This window comes from Poecilia mexicana, unplaced genomic scaffold (assembly GCF_051168715.1).
Source record: "Poecilia mexicana isolate PSO_F unplaced genomic scaffold, ASM5116871v1 scaffold_13, whole genome shotgun sequence".
Taxonomy (NCBI): Eukaryota; Metazoa; Chordata; class Actinopteri; order Cyprinodontiformes; family Poeciliidae; genus Poecilia; species Poecilia mexicana.
Window position 1 is genome coordinate 27,899,901 of NW_028263382.1, and position 14,320 is coordinate 27,914,220.

Below are 14,320 nucleotides of genomic sequence, written 5' to 3' on the forward strand. Positions count from 1 at the left end.
AATGCAAGCCAAAACTTTTAAAAGTTTAATTTATTCTTTGAAAAAATGTGCTTCTTTTTCCTCCTACTTCTCAATAGTGGTCTATTTTGTTTTAAAATCACAATAAAATGCATTAAAGTGTTTGAATGTAACTTGAGGTCACATTCTCAAAAGCTAAAGGGTGCAAACACTCTTTTCTTTTTTTTTCCCCCCCCCCTCAAAGCCATGCGCGTATAAAACGGCTTGACAAAGCCTGCGATGGAAGGTAGTGAACAGGTTTACGAGAGCAGAACAGCAGGGTTGAATTAGCCCGCAATTAGCCTGGTGACAGCATTTACCGGATCAAATCCCCCAAGACTTCACTCATAAATACACGCTTTGCTGTATGAATTTAAGACCCTCCAGCCGTATGACCTGGGGCACACAAAACGGGGGGGGGAGTCTAAAACCGCGCTCTGCCGGGGAGATGATGCGGTAACCGCAGCCATAAAAAGGGACAACCATAAGCGAGCGAAGGGTGCAGCAGAGGAGGTGGAGAGAGAGAGAGAGACTCACCAGATTTAAGAGGTTTTCCTCTGACCCCTCCTCCTCCTCCCCAGTTCTGGTAAGCGTTTGGTGGCAGCGTGGCTTTTCCCAGAATCCCAGTTGTTGTTGTCGGTAAACGTCCGTCATATAGGAGCTAACGTACACAAACATGACGTGCAGTCCATGACATCATGTTACCCAGATTCAACAGGGGAATTACCCCCCCTCCAACCCCCTCCCAAAAAAATAACGCCTTCCTTGAAATTGTGCTGTCTCGTGAAGCCGTGTCACGTTTATGACGTCACCCAGTGCCTGTCCGTGTTATTTGTTTACTGCTATGGTTTCCAGTTGGAGGCCTTCGTCATGGTAACGGACACGGATTAAAGGAGGAAACGCAGGGTGGCGGCTCCGAAGTGTAGTTTGCTCAACCGGAGTTTTAATTAATGCAACGCCGCAAGACAAACTGCTGGAGTTTTTGTTTACATTAGCAAGTGTCTGTGCTACGTGAAGGGTCGTTTTTCAAGATTTTCTGGAAAAAAAAATTATATATATATATATATATATATATATATATATATATATATATATAGTTCATGAGATCTGACTAGATTCAATTACAAAATACAAATATAAAAAAGTTTTGCGCCATAGCGGTGCTTCCTTCTGGCTGTGATGTCAGGAAGAAAAAGGCAATTGAAAGAAATGTTAAGAAAAAATAAAGTTGAAATAAACTATTTTGAAATTTTGACCCCGTTTTTTGACTAATTATTATTTATTGTTAAATTGCATTTGCTTTGGCTCTCCAGGAGTGATTATTTAAAAAATGAAGCAGCTATCCGGAGGCTTCAGCTTTCATTTCTTTAGGTAGTTCACAGCGAGTTTTGAATTTTTCAACCTCTATTGTTTTGTTTTTTTTAACATTGTGTAAATTCATAATGTTTTGTATTTCTCTGCACAGAAACAGTCTTTTCATCAACTTACATCTTTTATTTTTCTCCAAACATACAGTGAGCAGCTTCTCACAAATCTCTGTTTCTCCTCATGAATTTATATTGGGTCCTCTCCGCCCTTGAAACAGAGATTTTATCTTTTTAACTTCCTCATAAAATAAAAGTTAAATAATATTTTTGCTCCATCGGGACATTAAAGTTAACTGTGAGACCTCTGCTGTCGTTAAAAGACGCTCTGTTTCCCCTCTCCCACCTGCAGGACCAGTCTTTGTGGGCGTGTCTCGCCGGCATGGCCATGGCAAACAGAGACCTGAACACGGCAGAAATGGCCTACGCTGCTATTGGGGAGGTAAGAACCTCAGCAAAAGAGGAATCCGATAAATTAAAACTGCATTTAGTTCATCAGCTGTTCAAATAGGTAAAAAAATGTCAAAACTTTACATAAATCTGGTTTTGTTTTTACCTTTTTCTTGCTGCTGTGACACCTGACTTTCCCCACTGCGGGACAATAAAGGATATTTTCATTCAGTTCTAAACAAACTTTGAAGAGATGTGAGAGCTGTGGGACTAATCGCTACTGATCATGTTTTTGACACGTTTACTCCTGTTTAAGGTGATTAGTCCAGAGCTTCTCAACAGTTTAAATGTCATTTTCAGTAAACGAGACACTCGTTTCCTCTTGTTCCTGTTTCTTCTTCTCGTGTTTTGAACATTAACTTAGAAATTGTATTTGATTTAGCCGCATTAAATTCAAATGCCTGTACGTTTTTTATTGGTCTTAGGTTTTGATCAGGAGTGTAAAACTGAAAACTGAGACGGTTTTCACCTAAAATGACAGAGAAGTGAGGCATTTCATTGATTACATTGCATCTGTTTTTTTGTGTGTTTTTTTTAAGTTACCAAGAGTGCAGTACATCAACTTTATTAAAGAGCAGCCGTCTAAGGAGTCATCACTGGCCCACATGCTGATGTTCAGTGGTCACGTCCAGGAAGCTGAAACAACTCTCCTCCAAGCTGGTCTCATCTATCAGGCTATACAAATGAATATTGACCTTTTCAACTGGAACAGGTAGATTCTCTAGTTTTGTATTAAAGAGCATTATCATTATTAGCGTTTTTACCTATTTACCTTTGCAGTTTTCATTATCATTTATCACAAAAATTACTGGGAAAATGTATCTTTCAGCAGAATCTGTTATTGTGACAGGCCTAGTAAGGGGTGTGAATAATTTTGAGCTTGATTGTATGTTTTTTTTTATTATTATTATTATTATTTCCAATTACACACTGATAGCACACAGAACCCCTTTTCAGTCAAGAAAACCGTACATGTCCTGTGGACAGCAATGATCCGTCCGCCTTAAAGACTCTAAAATGTGACATTTGTCCTTAAATCTATTATATTTTTTAAGGAAGTCATACGAAAACGACACAAATTTGACCTGGAGATTGTTTTCAAAGTTCGTGTTAAGCATGTCTCCTGGTTCTTTGTCTGGTTCAGGGCTCTGGAGCTGGCGGTCAAACACAAAACCCATGTGGACACCGTGCTGGCTTACCGGGGGAAGTTCCTGCAGACGTTTGGCAGGAAGGAGACCAACAAGAGATTCCTGCAGTACTCCGAAGGGGTTTGTTCTGTGGTGCTGAATAAGCTGATTTAGTTGCAGGTTACGAAGTTGGAACAGAGTGCGCTCTACTAACTGTCCTTTTGAGTACATAACTTTTTTTCTTTCTTTTTTTTTGCCTAGCTTAGGCAAAATGGAGTTCCCTCAATTCACTAAGTAGTTGAAATGTAAACGCCTACATGACCTGGTTTAGTAATTTCACCTAATTGAAGCTTCCATTGCTGTTTTGTCACCATGTGTTGTTTTACGGTCGACAGAGAATAAAAGACAACAAGGGAACACTTTTTTTATGCTTAAATGTCCATCGTCATGAATATGTAAATTTGAAATGTAAAGCTTGTAGAAACCCTGTTGGTCGAAGCTTTATCTGAGGTTTTGAAGGTGTAACCTCCATACTGTTTCAGATTCACTTTGAAATCCCTGATGAACGCACAGCACACACTGTATGTAGCTTCCAGTCAGTCTTAAAATGGAAAGAGTACATTTCATTATCACTTTTACTTGAATGCCTGTTTCCTGAATGCTCTGCTTTCTAACCTCGTTAATTAATGTTGTCCAGTTTGATCCAACTTTCTTTCCTCTCCGTCAGGTCGAGGTGGACTGGGAAAGAATCCAGGCGAAGATTGAGATGGAGTTGTTTAAAGAGCGAGAGAAAGCTGCACACACCTCTGTGAGGGGCAGCGTGGCGTCTCGACATTTATGATAAGGGCTCTTAGGTTTTTGTTGTTTTTTATTTTTTTTGCTACATCTGAGTGACACAAAATCGTTACATGAGGTACAGCCTCCATCTGACGGCGCCGTTTTTTTGTGACACGCCTTCCACACAACCCGCTGTAAATGGCGCCAACATGTGACCTCTTGGCTCTGTTCTCCAGCAGCTGTTTTATTCCACGCTTTAAGCCTCGGCTCTCATTCGGCTTTGTTTGTCGCTGTTGAGGTTTTCAGTTATCGTTCTTTCTGTGAACACAAGCAATCTTATGTGAATGTATATTTTTCTTTTAAGCCGTTTCCTGACTTTTAGCGGTCGGTACACACCTGCTTTGCTGGAAACGGTGTGTGCTCTAAGTGACTGGAACAAATGGATTTATATCGTATTAATGTCCCAGGGAAACAGGAAGTCATCAATTATTAAAGAAAACCTCATTGATACTCTGACTAAATGAAAAAGTGAAAGCTTCTGTAGTATGTTATAGGAATTGTCACGAATGTCAATGAGATAATTTTAGAAATATATTTTTTTATCTTGTTCATTTTTTCCCCTCTAAATTTGATTAGAAAAAAGGGTTGATTTTGTCAGAAATGTAAACGGTACATTCTACTGCAAGTACCAATATTTAAAATTCATACATGTATATTTTTACACCTATTTCCTCATTTATTCAGATTCATCACTAAAGTTAAGCGACCGGCTGTAAACAGAGAGACGTCGCGTGAATTTATGCCGTCCGCGCTCCGTCGTTAGGCTCACTTTGGGTGGATGGCCATGAGTTGCCGCGGTTCAGACGGTCTGCTTTTATTTAGCTGATGTTTGAATTGGCAGCCGCAGGTTCAGGAAGGAAAACGGCTTGGTGATCGATGCGTCAGATTTAATCTCTGCTCATCTGTTCATTTAACCTGATGTGTTCAGACATGTCAAAGTGAACACGCTCATGTTCTAAAACGTGTTTTTGTACATCTATATTTTTTACTGTTTATACAGCCAAAACTCTGTTGTTGCTTTTTTTTTTTTTTAAACACTACATGGAATATAATTCAATAAAGCAAATACACTTATTTATGGAAAAGAAATGTGTTCTCTATTTGACAAGACTTGAGGTTTTTTTGCAGTCCAAAAAAAAAAGGTCTTAAATACACCCAGATTTTTTATTCACATTTACTTCTGGCTTACATTTCTTTTTTCTTTGGATTCATTTTTGTTTTCCACCAACTTTTATTCAGTTGTCATCATGCTGTGACAAAACCACATTTCTCATGATGTCGGACTAAATTCAGTCTTTCCCATAAAACTTTTGAAATAATTTTGCTCCTGAAGTCGGTTTATCGTATTTAAAATATTAGAGCCAAATTGTTGTTGTCATGTTATGGGAAAGCATATAATTAAAGGTTGTGACAGTCTTGGAAACTCTGGGAAAACCTTGAAGGTAGCTCAGGTAGCATTCGTCCGATCTGGATACGAATAGAAAAATAAACTCTTTGGGTTTTTCTCTGTTTTTTTTTAAAGGACAGAAATCTAATAATCGGTCAAGTGATGGAAAAACAAGATCTTATGGAGTTTATGTTTTTTTTTTTTATTTGTTTTGCCACATAACTATTTGATTTTAACATTTTACTCATCTGTTTTTTGGGGTTTTTGAAATACTGACTGAAGACGTACTCCAAAAATAAAGGTAAATTTTTCTGTCCTTTTGTTCTCTTTACATTCAGGTGGAGCTACTTATTTGTTTGATTTTATTCTATTTTATTTAAAAAAAAAAAAAAAAGTTTGCCAATGTGTTTTATAGAATCTGCATTTAGTTTTGGAAACCATTCCCTATTTTCAAGACAAAGAGGTCGAGAATTCAAAATGATTATTAAACAAGCTGTTGTGAGTTAAGTTTTCGCTCTAAAAATATTTAGAATTTCATAAAATTTTCCGCAAATATCTAGAATTTGTTTTTGTCTTGATTCGTCTGCCGTAACTTACAGAAACACTGTGTTATCATTTTCTATGGTGAATCTTACCATACGTCCTCCGCTGCCATTATGTGAGCCGACTGCTTGCCATACAGCTCCTTTCAGAAATCCGAGACGCCTCCAGCTTTGGGCCTTATCTCTGCCTCTCAGGAACCTACTTCCGTCTGCTGATGTTTTAAAGCTATCGATCTAGATAAAACAGTTACAGAGCAAGCTTTGATATTAAATATTAAACATATAAAGCTATTAAAGATATTTATATTAAGATTTATAACTAAAGATTTGAATATCTTAAGAAGTAGTGTTCAAAGAATGGCCAGACAACAAGTAATTATTGCTGATTTTCTCTAACCATTATTTGTTACAAAAAATATGTATGGATGTTTTGTTTTGTTAATATTTAGAACCAAATTCTGCGCTACGATCTGAACAATGAGCCTCGTCTTCACAAGAGTGAAGTGAGTTTGATCATTTTTAAACTAGTGCTCACTCTACTCAGACAGTCAAGAGATGCTGCTGGGATCTCATGTAAAATTTATGAGGAGAACAAGCTCCATTGATTTGACCTTTTCTGTTCTTTTGTCCAGTAAGCAATGGAGTAAATGGATTATGGGCACAGACTTAAAAAAAAAACAAAAAAAAAACATGATTTGTGTTCTGCATCTGTTCCATAAGATCTATTTGTTTTTCTCTCGTTCTGTTTGCTTCTGCAAAAAATATTACAGATTGTTTTGATTGGTGATAGCTGCCTTCGAGGAAAACTGAGAAACAACCACATTGTTGTTTTTTTGTTTTTGTTTTTTTCTGGGGAAAGATAAAGCATCCTTGTCTTAAAAACATCCTAGAAACTGGAGCTGACGCACTTTGGTCCAGACGGAGTTGAGTTGCGTTCACTCCTGCACCCCTGCAGTCGGCTTTCACTGCTCAGTTTTAACGCTTTTAAATGTCAGCATCCTCCGAGCCGGAGAAGGAAAGCCATCAGTGATCACTATCAGCTCGGCCACCGCAGTGTTGGGTTACAGAAGCAAACGGCAATCACTCCAGCCTCTTAGTTTCCACAGAGTCGGTCAGAGAAACTCCAGGTTTGCTTTGTCAGACTGGCAGAAAGAGACGCCTGAAAATATCAACGAAACATATCACACAGGCATAAATGTACTTTATGTAGGCCTTCTCAGAACGCATTTGAAAGATTGTATTTTTATAGTGGGATGATTAAACATCTTCATGTTTGACTGTATTGTGGGTTTTCCTTTAAGCCACAGGGTCAAATCTACACACACAGACTGGAATGAACGCATTTACCACATTTGGATAAATGTCCTTTGGCCTGTTGCAGAGATGCTACACTTTTCTTTTTGCCGGTGTCAGCAGTCAGCTGGTGTAAACCTGGCCTGGGTATTAGGCCATTAAAGTCAGAAATGCCTACCCCCCCCCCCTCGCTTTCTTTTCTTACAAAGGAATTACAAATGACAAAAATATCTTTTTTAAAAAATATCTTTTATTTCAACCATCCCTTGTCTGAGTTGACCTGAATTCAAAGACCAAATAGTTAGAAGTTGTAAAACACGCTCGTCAAACAAACAAGATGGCTGCCGTGGACATGCTGACCTCATCTCTTGAACTATGTGGTTAAATGTGACGAGAGTCATTTGACCACACGTCGGTGAGCGGGTCGAATATGTCTGAGGTTCTATGTACAGTTTTGACTTTGCATGAATTACAGAAAATGTATTCAAACCAGTTTTAAAAGTCATTGGCATGTTTTGCCTCCGTTCACTCACCCTGGACAATACAAGCTTTTAAAAGCTCCAAAATAATATGATTCTCATGACAGCTTGACGTATGCTCATCGGTTCTGTATTATGTGAGAGAAAATTAGTTTTTAACATGTATTTCTCACCGTAGTAGAAATGAAAACATTGTTTAGAATACATTCCTCTTTTGCTTAAAAAGAAACGGAAAAGAAAACTCATGTTCTGGTTCCTCTTCTTCAAACATAAAGTGTTTCAGAGCACCTGATACCTGACGGGAAAGTTCTCTTTCCACGTAGCTTTAAATTCCTCTATCCAGTGGAGGATTTTTTTTTTTTAAAGTTATCTTTTTCACAATTAAATGTTTCTGAAGCTTTCAGTATGTAAGCAATTGAACCATAAATGTCTCTAAGCCAGAGTTTGACCCCGACGACCCCTGAAACCAAGACGGAGAGTGAAGCTGAAGCAAATGATGATGATGGTGATGATCATCATCATCTTCAGGACAAATCTGTTAAAATTCATGTAAACTAATTATATCTGATTGCAATTCCACAACTCGCTAAGTTAGTTTTCAAAGTATTTGACTTGTGTCATTCTCAAATATTGACCGGATTTTCCGGAGCCGAGTTCCTCTCTGCAGTCTGGACTCAAACTGTTTTAGCTTACCCAAGCATCTCCTCTCTATCCGACTGCTGAGCAAAGACATTTTCCTACTTCTTCCCAGTGATGGAAACGATTTGGGTTGTCCTGATAGAATAGGGCTCGTTACACGGTGCATGCCGAAAGTTTACACAACCCTGTGAAATTGCGATGTTTTTGTAAAAATGAGGCTTTAATAACTTTTTCCCCCCCACCCAATGTATTTTCAGTTTTAATGTGAAAATGTCATCCTGTGTACGTCAAACAAGCAATTCTCTGTTAGATGGGAAAATGTTAAGCAAAGAGGAAAGCTGCGTAGAGACGCAGACCCTTTGATATGCACTCGTCACACTTTGGTTCAGTTTTTACATTCAGTTTTTATGGTTACACGCCTAAAAGTTGTCATGATGAATTTAATTAACCAGAAATAAATGTCAGCCGTCCTTTTTTTGACATTCATCCGTTTGAGTCCTTCAGCCAAAAGCCGAAGTTTGCAGAGAGGCGCCAAGGGATCAAAATGGTCCTACTGTCCAAACGTATCAGTCAGGGGAAGGGCATAATGAAAATGTTTCATTACAGTAAAAAGTCATTAATAATAGGAGAAAATATGCAACAAATAGTGACATTACAAAAAGATAAGCAGGTAGAGAAGGGATGCTAGAGGCCGACAGCAACACTGAAAAAGCTGCAGGACGTTTTGGACGTACTGGCTGAGATTTAATTGTGATAACATTGTCCTGTGTTCTCAGTTTGAAGTAGGTCTCATAATCAAAAGCCGTTCGTTTCCAAAGGAAACATTCAGAGCTGAAGCGTCCTAAAACATTGTGTGGCTCATACATCATCATGACAAGAACAGCGTAACCGCAGTGAAACACGGCGGCGGTGGCGTCATGATCCGGAGCTGGTTTTCTTTGCTTGGAATTGTGGGATTTGTTGAGATGAAACTGTGTCATTATTCAAGACAGCCGTTACATTTTGACCGGTTTTCTGCTAGAAAGAAGACGATGAAGAGGCAGCACTGCAGAACCAAAACGTCCCACTACTAAATGTGTTTCTTAGCTGAATTGTATCGAATATCTATCACACTAAAGAAAAGATTAAAAACATATTTTTTTAATGGTATTATTGTGTTTACATGCCAAAACCTAAAACTTTAGCAATCATGTGACAGCCAAGTTTCTGACTGGTAATAATTTGTGATGGAAGCAGTGCGTGATGCAGCAGTTCTGCAGGAAACATAAATTGGATTTATAAATGATCTGGAAGGAACAAAAACTGTCTGGGTTTTTTTTATTTTTAACACCAGCAATCAAATTTAAATGGGTAAAGTAATAGTTTAGAGATTTATAACCAAAAGATATATTTCAAGGTGTAATTTATTGTCATTTAGATGTTTGAGGTTTACAGCTCTTAAAATATATTCTGCTCTTTTGCAAAGTTTAGATGTTTATGACTGATTCATATTTTCAGGTTGCAACTGAAAATGATGCCCATGTAAAACATCCTGCAACTCAATACTTGTTTGAATTACTGCGTCAGTGCAGCGTGACATGGAGGTGATCAGTCTGCGGTCCAGCTGAAGCGTCATGGTTCCTTTGTCTCTCATCTACCTCTTGACAACTGTCCGCAGATCCTCTCTGGGGTTAAAGGTCGGGAGAGTTTGCTGGCCAATCAAGAACAGGAACGCTGTGGTCACTGAACCAGCTTTCGGTGGCGGTGTGTGCCGGCACCAAGCCGTGCCGGGAAAATGAAATCAGCATCTCCTTAAATCGGGTCAGCAGAAGGAAGCATAAAGTCTGAAATGTCCTTGCAAATTTTTCCTCAAATCGAGTGTGATGTTTCCTCCGGTTAAGGACACAGTAGTAGCGTCTGTCCTGGACGTCTCCGTCTCCGGCTGCTGTCCACAACTTTCAACTCTCCACCTGGCTCCTAAGTGGGCGCTGCTTCACGATCTTTTGCATGTGCACCTTTTGCTACCACAGCTTTTTCTTCCACTCAACTTTCTGCTAAGAAAACAGGACAAAACAATCTGTGACCAGGCGACTTTATCGACGATAACCTTTCAACTCTAACCCTCCTCGAGGAGACGCGTCTTCTCCAAGATTTTATAATAAAATGTGTTAAAGCACCTTTTTTTTTTTTTCATTTTCTCAGAAACTCAACTTTAAGCTTTCGATATTTTAACTCAACAATAAAGATTACGTGGAATATACTGTATGTAATGAATCTATTTAACACATAACTGGGACCTGATTGAAATGAACTTTTACACGATATTCTAACTTATTAAAATGTTCCCTACATTAGATCTGATTGCAACATTTCTTGCAACCCCATTTCCACATTTCCTGCCAACATGCACCTATCAGCATGCATGCTGCAACATCTGCCGCCCCCCCCCCCCCCTGAATTCATGCAACTCCAGGCTACAAAATGCTGCAGGATTTGAGCTTTTTTTTATATATATATATATCTATATATACTGTGGCGGCTTATCTTTCAACAAACACATGAAACACGGTTCAGATTACCCATAAAGCTCTTATCTATGGGCTGCCATGTGAATATGAATGGAATATTGCTTTCATGCTGATAAGATATGATTTAACTGGAAGAATCCCGGATGCAGATGAATCCCTCACTTCAGTCCGTCCACATTCAACTTTAGGAGAAACTGTTTTTCCATTTGGTTGCAAAACAAACAAACAAACAAACAAACAAAAAAAAAACCCACTAAATATTCAGAATGTATAGAAATAAAAGGTCACATTTTCGAGAAGAAACCAACCAATGTCTTCATGGTGCCGCGAAAACTTAATGTGATTGTCCCGCAGCCAAATTAGCTGTCCCATCAACACAATGAGCATCGGTTTAAGGCGCCTCCTGCAGTCTCTCTAATCCCCTCTGCCGAGGCGGCATTTGCATACAAAAAGCCGAGCAGACACGTATTATCTTCCAAAACACGTTTACATTCTCAGCCTCCTTCTTTATTCTTTACAATCAGGATTATAATTGCACTTGAGTTTGTATCTCTGTGAAACCTCCTTCACCCTCTCCCACCCCCTCACGATGATGGTGAGGATGATGATAATATAATAATAAATTAGTAATACTATCAGGCAGTTCATTGTCCGGTCCCCGCTCTCCTTTCACACCGAGTTCCGAGCTGTCCTTGCGGGGCTCACCCCCAGAAGATCCCGCCTCTGCTGCCCGGACTCCGCCGCCGCCGGTTCCGCTCCGGACAACAGGTCATCGTCGGAGCGGTCCCGGTCCCGGTGCATCTCCTGCATGCTCTCCTCGTACGTGGGCAGGTACTTGACCTCGTCGTAGGCCGGCAGGTTCGGGGAGGCGAAGTCCCCCAGGGTGCACTCCGGGTAGGGCTCCAGGAGGAGATCCTGGGACGCCGACGTGGGTCCGTGGAAGAGGGAGGGATCCTCGCCGTGCTCCTGGTTCTGGTGCCGGTGGCGGGGCCGCGGGCAGATGATCCTCTGGATGAAGTAGCCCATGGCGAAGAGCAGCAGCAGGATCAAGATGCCCGACAGCTTCCGCGTGAACCAGCCGACGTTGTCGAAGAAGACGTGGATGGGGAGCTTGCAGCAGCTCTCCGCGGAGCCGGAGCTGCCGTTCCCGGGGACGGGCAGCAGGCAGCACTGGTGGCCGTCCACGCACTTGACTCCCCCGCAGCTGTGCAGGGCTTGGCACGCCGAGATGAGGCAAGCCGACAAAAGTCTCCTGGTTGTCCTGCCGCCGCCCAGAAGACGGGGCTTCATCTCTGCGCTGCGTCTTACCTTAGCTCGATCCTCTCAGGTGTTAACAAGTCTGGTCCTTTTTTTTTTATCTTTCTTTCTTTCTCTTTTTAAATCTTCCCAGTCGGACCCAGATGATGAGTTAACACAGGCTCCGCAGCGCCGAGTGGGACAGCAGCTGCAGCACCCCTCCACGTCGCCCCCCTGTTGCAGACAACCTGTCTGCTGTGGTGCACACGAAGCGAGTGGGGCAGCATCAGTGTGTCTGGAGGGAGCAGCAGTGATGGAAAGGATGAATGATCTTACATCATTATTACGTGAATACTTACTATAAGGCTCCCTGTGTGTCCTCACTCAAGTGAAGTTTATTCATAATACCCCTTCCCTCTAATTAGACTCATTAACAGAATCAGAGTCCCGTTTTATTCATGTGGCTCTATAGTGACAACTAAGCAAAAGTATCATTAATATCGATGCGAAGTCGGTATGAGTATCGCGGTGACACTCGCGTGAACGATACTTCGTCTTTGTTTTGTAGTTTCTCAACTGATTTACTCTCAAATATTTTTATTTACTTATTTATTTCTACACTTTTTTATTTTAGAAAACAATGCGCACAGATTTCTTTAGTCTTTCTATTTATTCTCTTCATCGTGTACATTTGTCAATAATGTATTTTGTAGACACATATAAAGTTTATCCAGATTTTGTTCTTGTCATGAGGTGGGGTTGAAGTGGTGAGGAGATGGACGCTGAGACCCAGGTAAGATGAATAATGAAGAATTTATTGATGCAGCTCACAGTCCAACAGGCAGCACGGTGGAAGGTAGCACACAGCTAACACCGGTAGCAACTGGATAACGGACTGAATATACGAGCTAGGCCGACGCAGGACTACACAGTTCTACTGCCGTACGACACTCAGACAAACTTACAATAGACATAGACACGACGACACAGATTAACGACAAGGACCCGACGAGGAACACAGACAACAGGTGGGTTTAAATACAGACGGGGTAATCAAGGGAATACGACACACCTGGGGAGCAATCAACAGGGAGGACAGAGACTCACAGGGAACAGGACTACACAGGGAAAACAGGACTGAACACAGAAGAACTCCAAAATAAACACACAGAAACCCAGGGATCATGACAGTTCTTGGTTTTAGCAAAAATAATTAAAAGGAAAGAAAAAAAATACCTAAAGGTCAGAAGTTTGCGGATATGTTGTACTTAATAAGTTTTGGTATTTCTGTAGATACTGAGTGTTGAGAATGAGAATCTCAATCAATGAATCATAATTTGTATTGACACACGGAGCATAAAATCAGCCAAGAAAAGCATTCAGACTTGACTTATTTTATTAACTTTCAGCGCTGAAAGGAGACGCTTTACCATTACATCCGAGAAGAGTTTCTAAAAAAAGTCTGTGCAGCGTCTGAGGAGAAGGAGGAGGGAGGCTGATTATATGGACTGAAAACACTCCCTGAAATCACACCATACTGAGCCTGTATTTACTTAAAATCAGATCATATACATATTTTGTATACAGCATATACAAAATATACAGTATCGCACACCTCTACGCAACAGCACATTTATAGATAGCAAAATATAATTATTATCATAGACTATAATGTTAGGTTTATTGTAATAAACAACAAAAAAAGCTAATTTAGATGACATTTTACAGCCTTTACAATAAACGTCTATCTTTTTCTGCAAACTGACGTATTTTGTTGGGATTTTATATAATAAACCAACACAAAGTAGTACACAATTCATATAAATGGCTTCTTTTCTTTCTTTCTTTTTTTACAACTAAAAATCTCAAAAGTAAAGTTTACATTTTCTACTCAGCCTCTTTACTTCTGATATGATTATGTGTAACATCCAGTGTATATACAAACATCTATTCTGTGAGGGGCTCCAGAGGCTTGTTTGGAAACCTTACAGCTTATAGAAAAGCTAATTCTACAGTATTCTAAGTTTTGGACATTTCACAGAGCATTGTTAAAAATTGGGAGGAGTGTGTCACTACTTCAAATCAACCAAGATATCTAAAACCACAGGCCAGGCAACGTGAGCTCCGGAGATCCATCAAGAGGAAAACGATTCCAAAAATTGCGTGGAGAAGAGAAATCTTGTTTAAAGAACGCAGAGGGAAATTATGCTTTGCAGTTTGCTACATGTTGAAGAAGGTGCTCTGCAGATGAAAACAAAGTTGAACTCAATTGTCTACACTGAGTGGAAAACCTGATGGTGGGAGGGAGGGAGTGTTTTTTTTTTTTTTTTCCAGAAGGTTTATAGGGAAGTTGCTCAGAGAGGATGAGAAGATGGACAGAGCTAAATGCAGGGTGGTCCAGTTAGAGCAACTTCTGAAGAATGAGCACATATTTCAATCTCAACAAGAGTAAAAACATAAAA

At 40.1% G+C, this 14,320-nt stretch overlaps 2 protein-coding genes across 2 annotated transcripts in view; one reads left to right on the forward strand and one right to left on the reverse strand.

Annotated features, from left to right (window-relative positions):
• Positions 1 to 4,864, forward strand: part of ift80 (intraflagellar transport 80 homolog (Chlamydomonas)) — a 51,864-nt gene extending 47,000 nt beyond the window's left edge. Inside the window, exons 17-20 of the mRNA XM_088011982.1 lie at positions 1,714 to 1,803; positions 2,351 to 2,523; positions 2,956 to 3,079; positions 3,666 to 4,864. Of these exons, the coding sequence (XP_087868108.1) occupies positions 1,714 to 1,803; positions 2,351 to 2,523; positions 2,956 to 3,079; positions 3,666 to 3,779 (501 nt within the window). The 3' untranslated portion in view covers positions 3,780 to 4,864. The remainder of the gene's footprint in view (positions 1 to 1,713; positions 1,804 to 2,350; positions 2,524 to 2,955; positions 3,080 to 3,665) is intronic.
• Positions 4,865 to 10,579: 5,715 nt separating this feature from the next.
• Positions 10,580 to 12,507, reverse strand: c15h3orf80 (chromosome 15 C3orf80 homolog). Its single transcript, XM_014986947.2, has one exon. It carries the CDS (start codon positions 11,910 to 11,912, stop codon positions 11,292 to 11,294), a length of 621 nt encoding a protein of 206 aa, XP_014842433.1. The 5' UTR covers positions 11,913 to 12,507; the 3' UTR covers positions 10,580 to 11,291.
• Between the last annotated feature and the right edge of the window lie 1,813 nt (positions 12,508 to 14,320).

Coding starts and splice junctions, on each gene's coding strand:
- c15h3orf80 (XM_014986947.2), bottom strand. CDS start 11,912: ATGAAGCCCCGTCTTCTGGGCGGCGGCAGGACAACCAGGAGACTTTTG.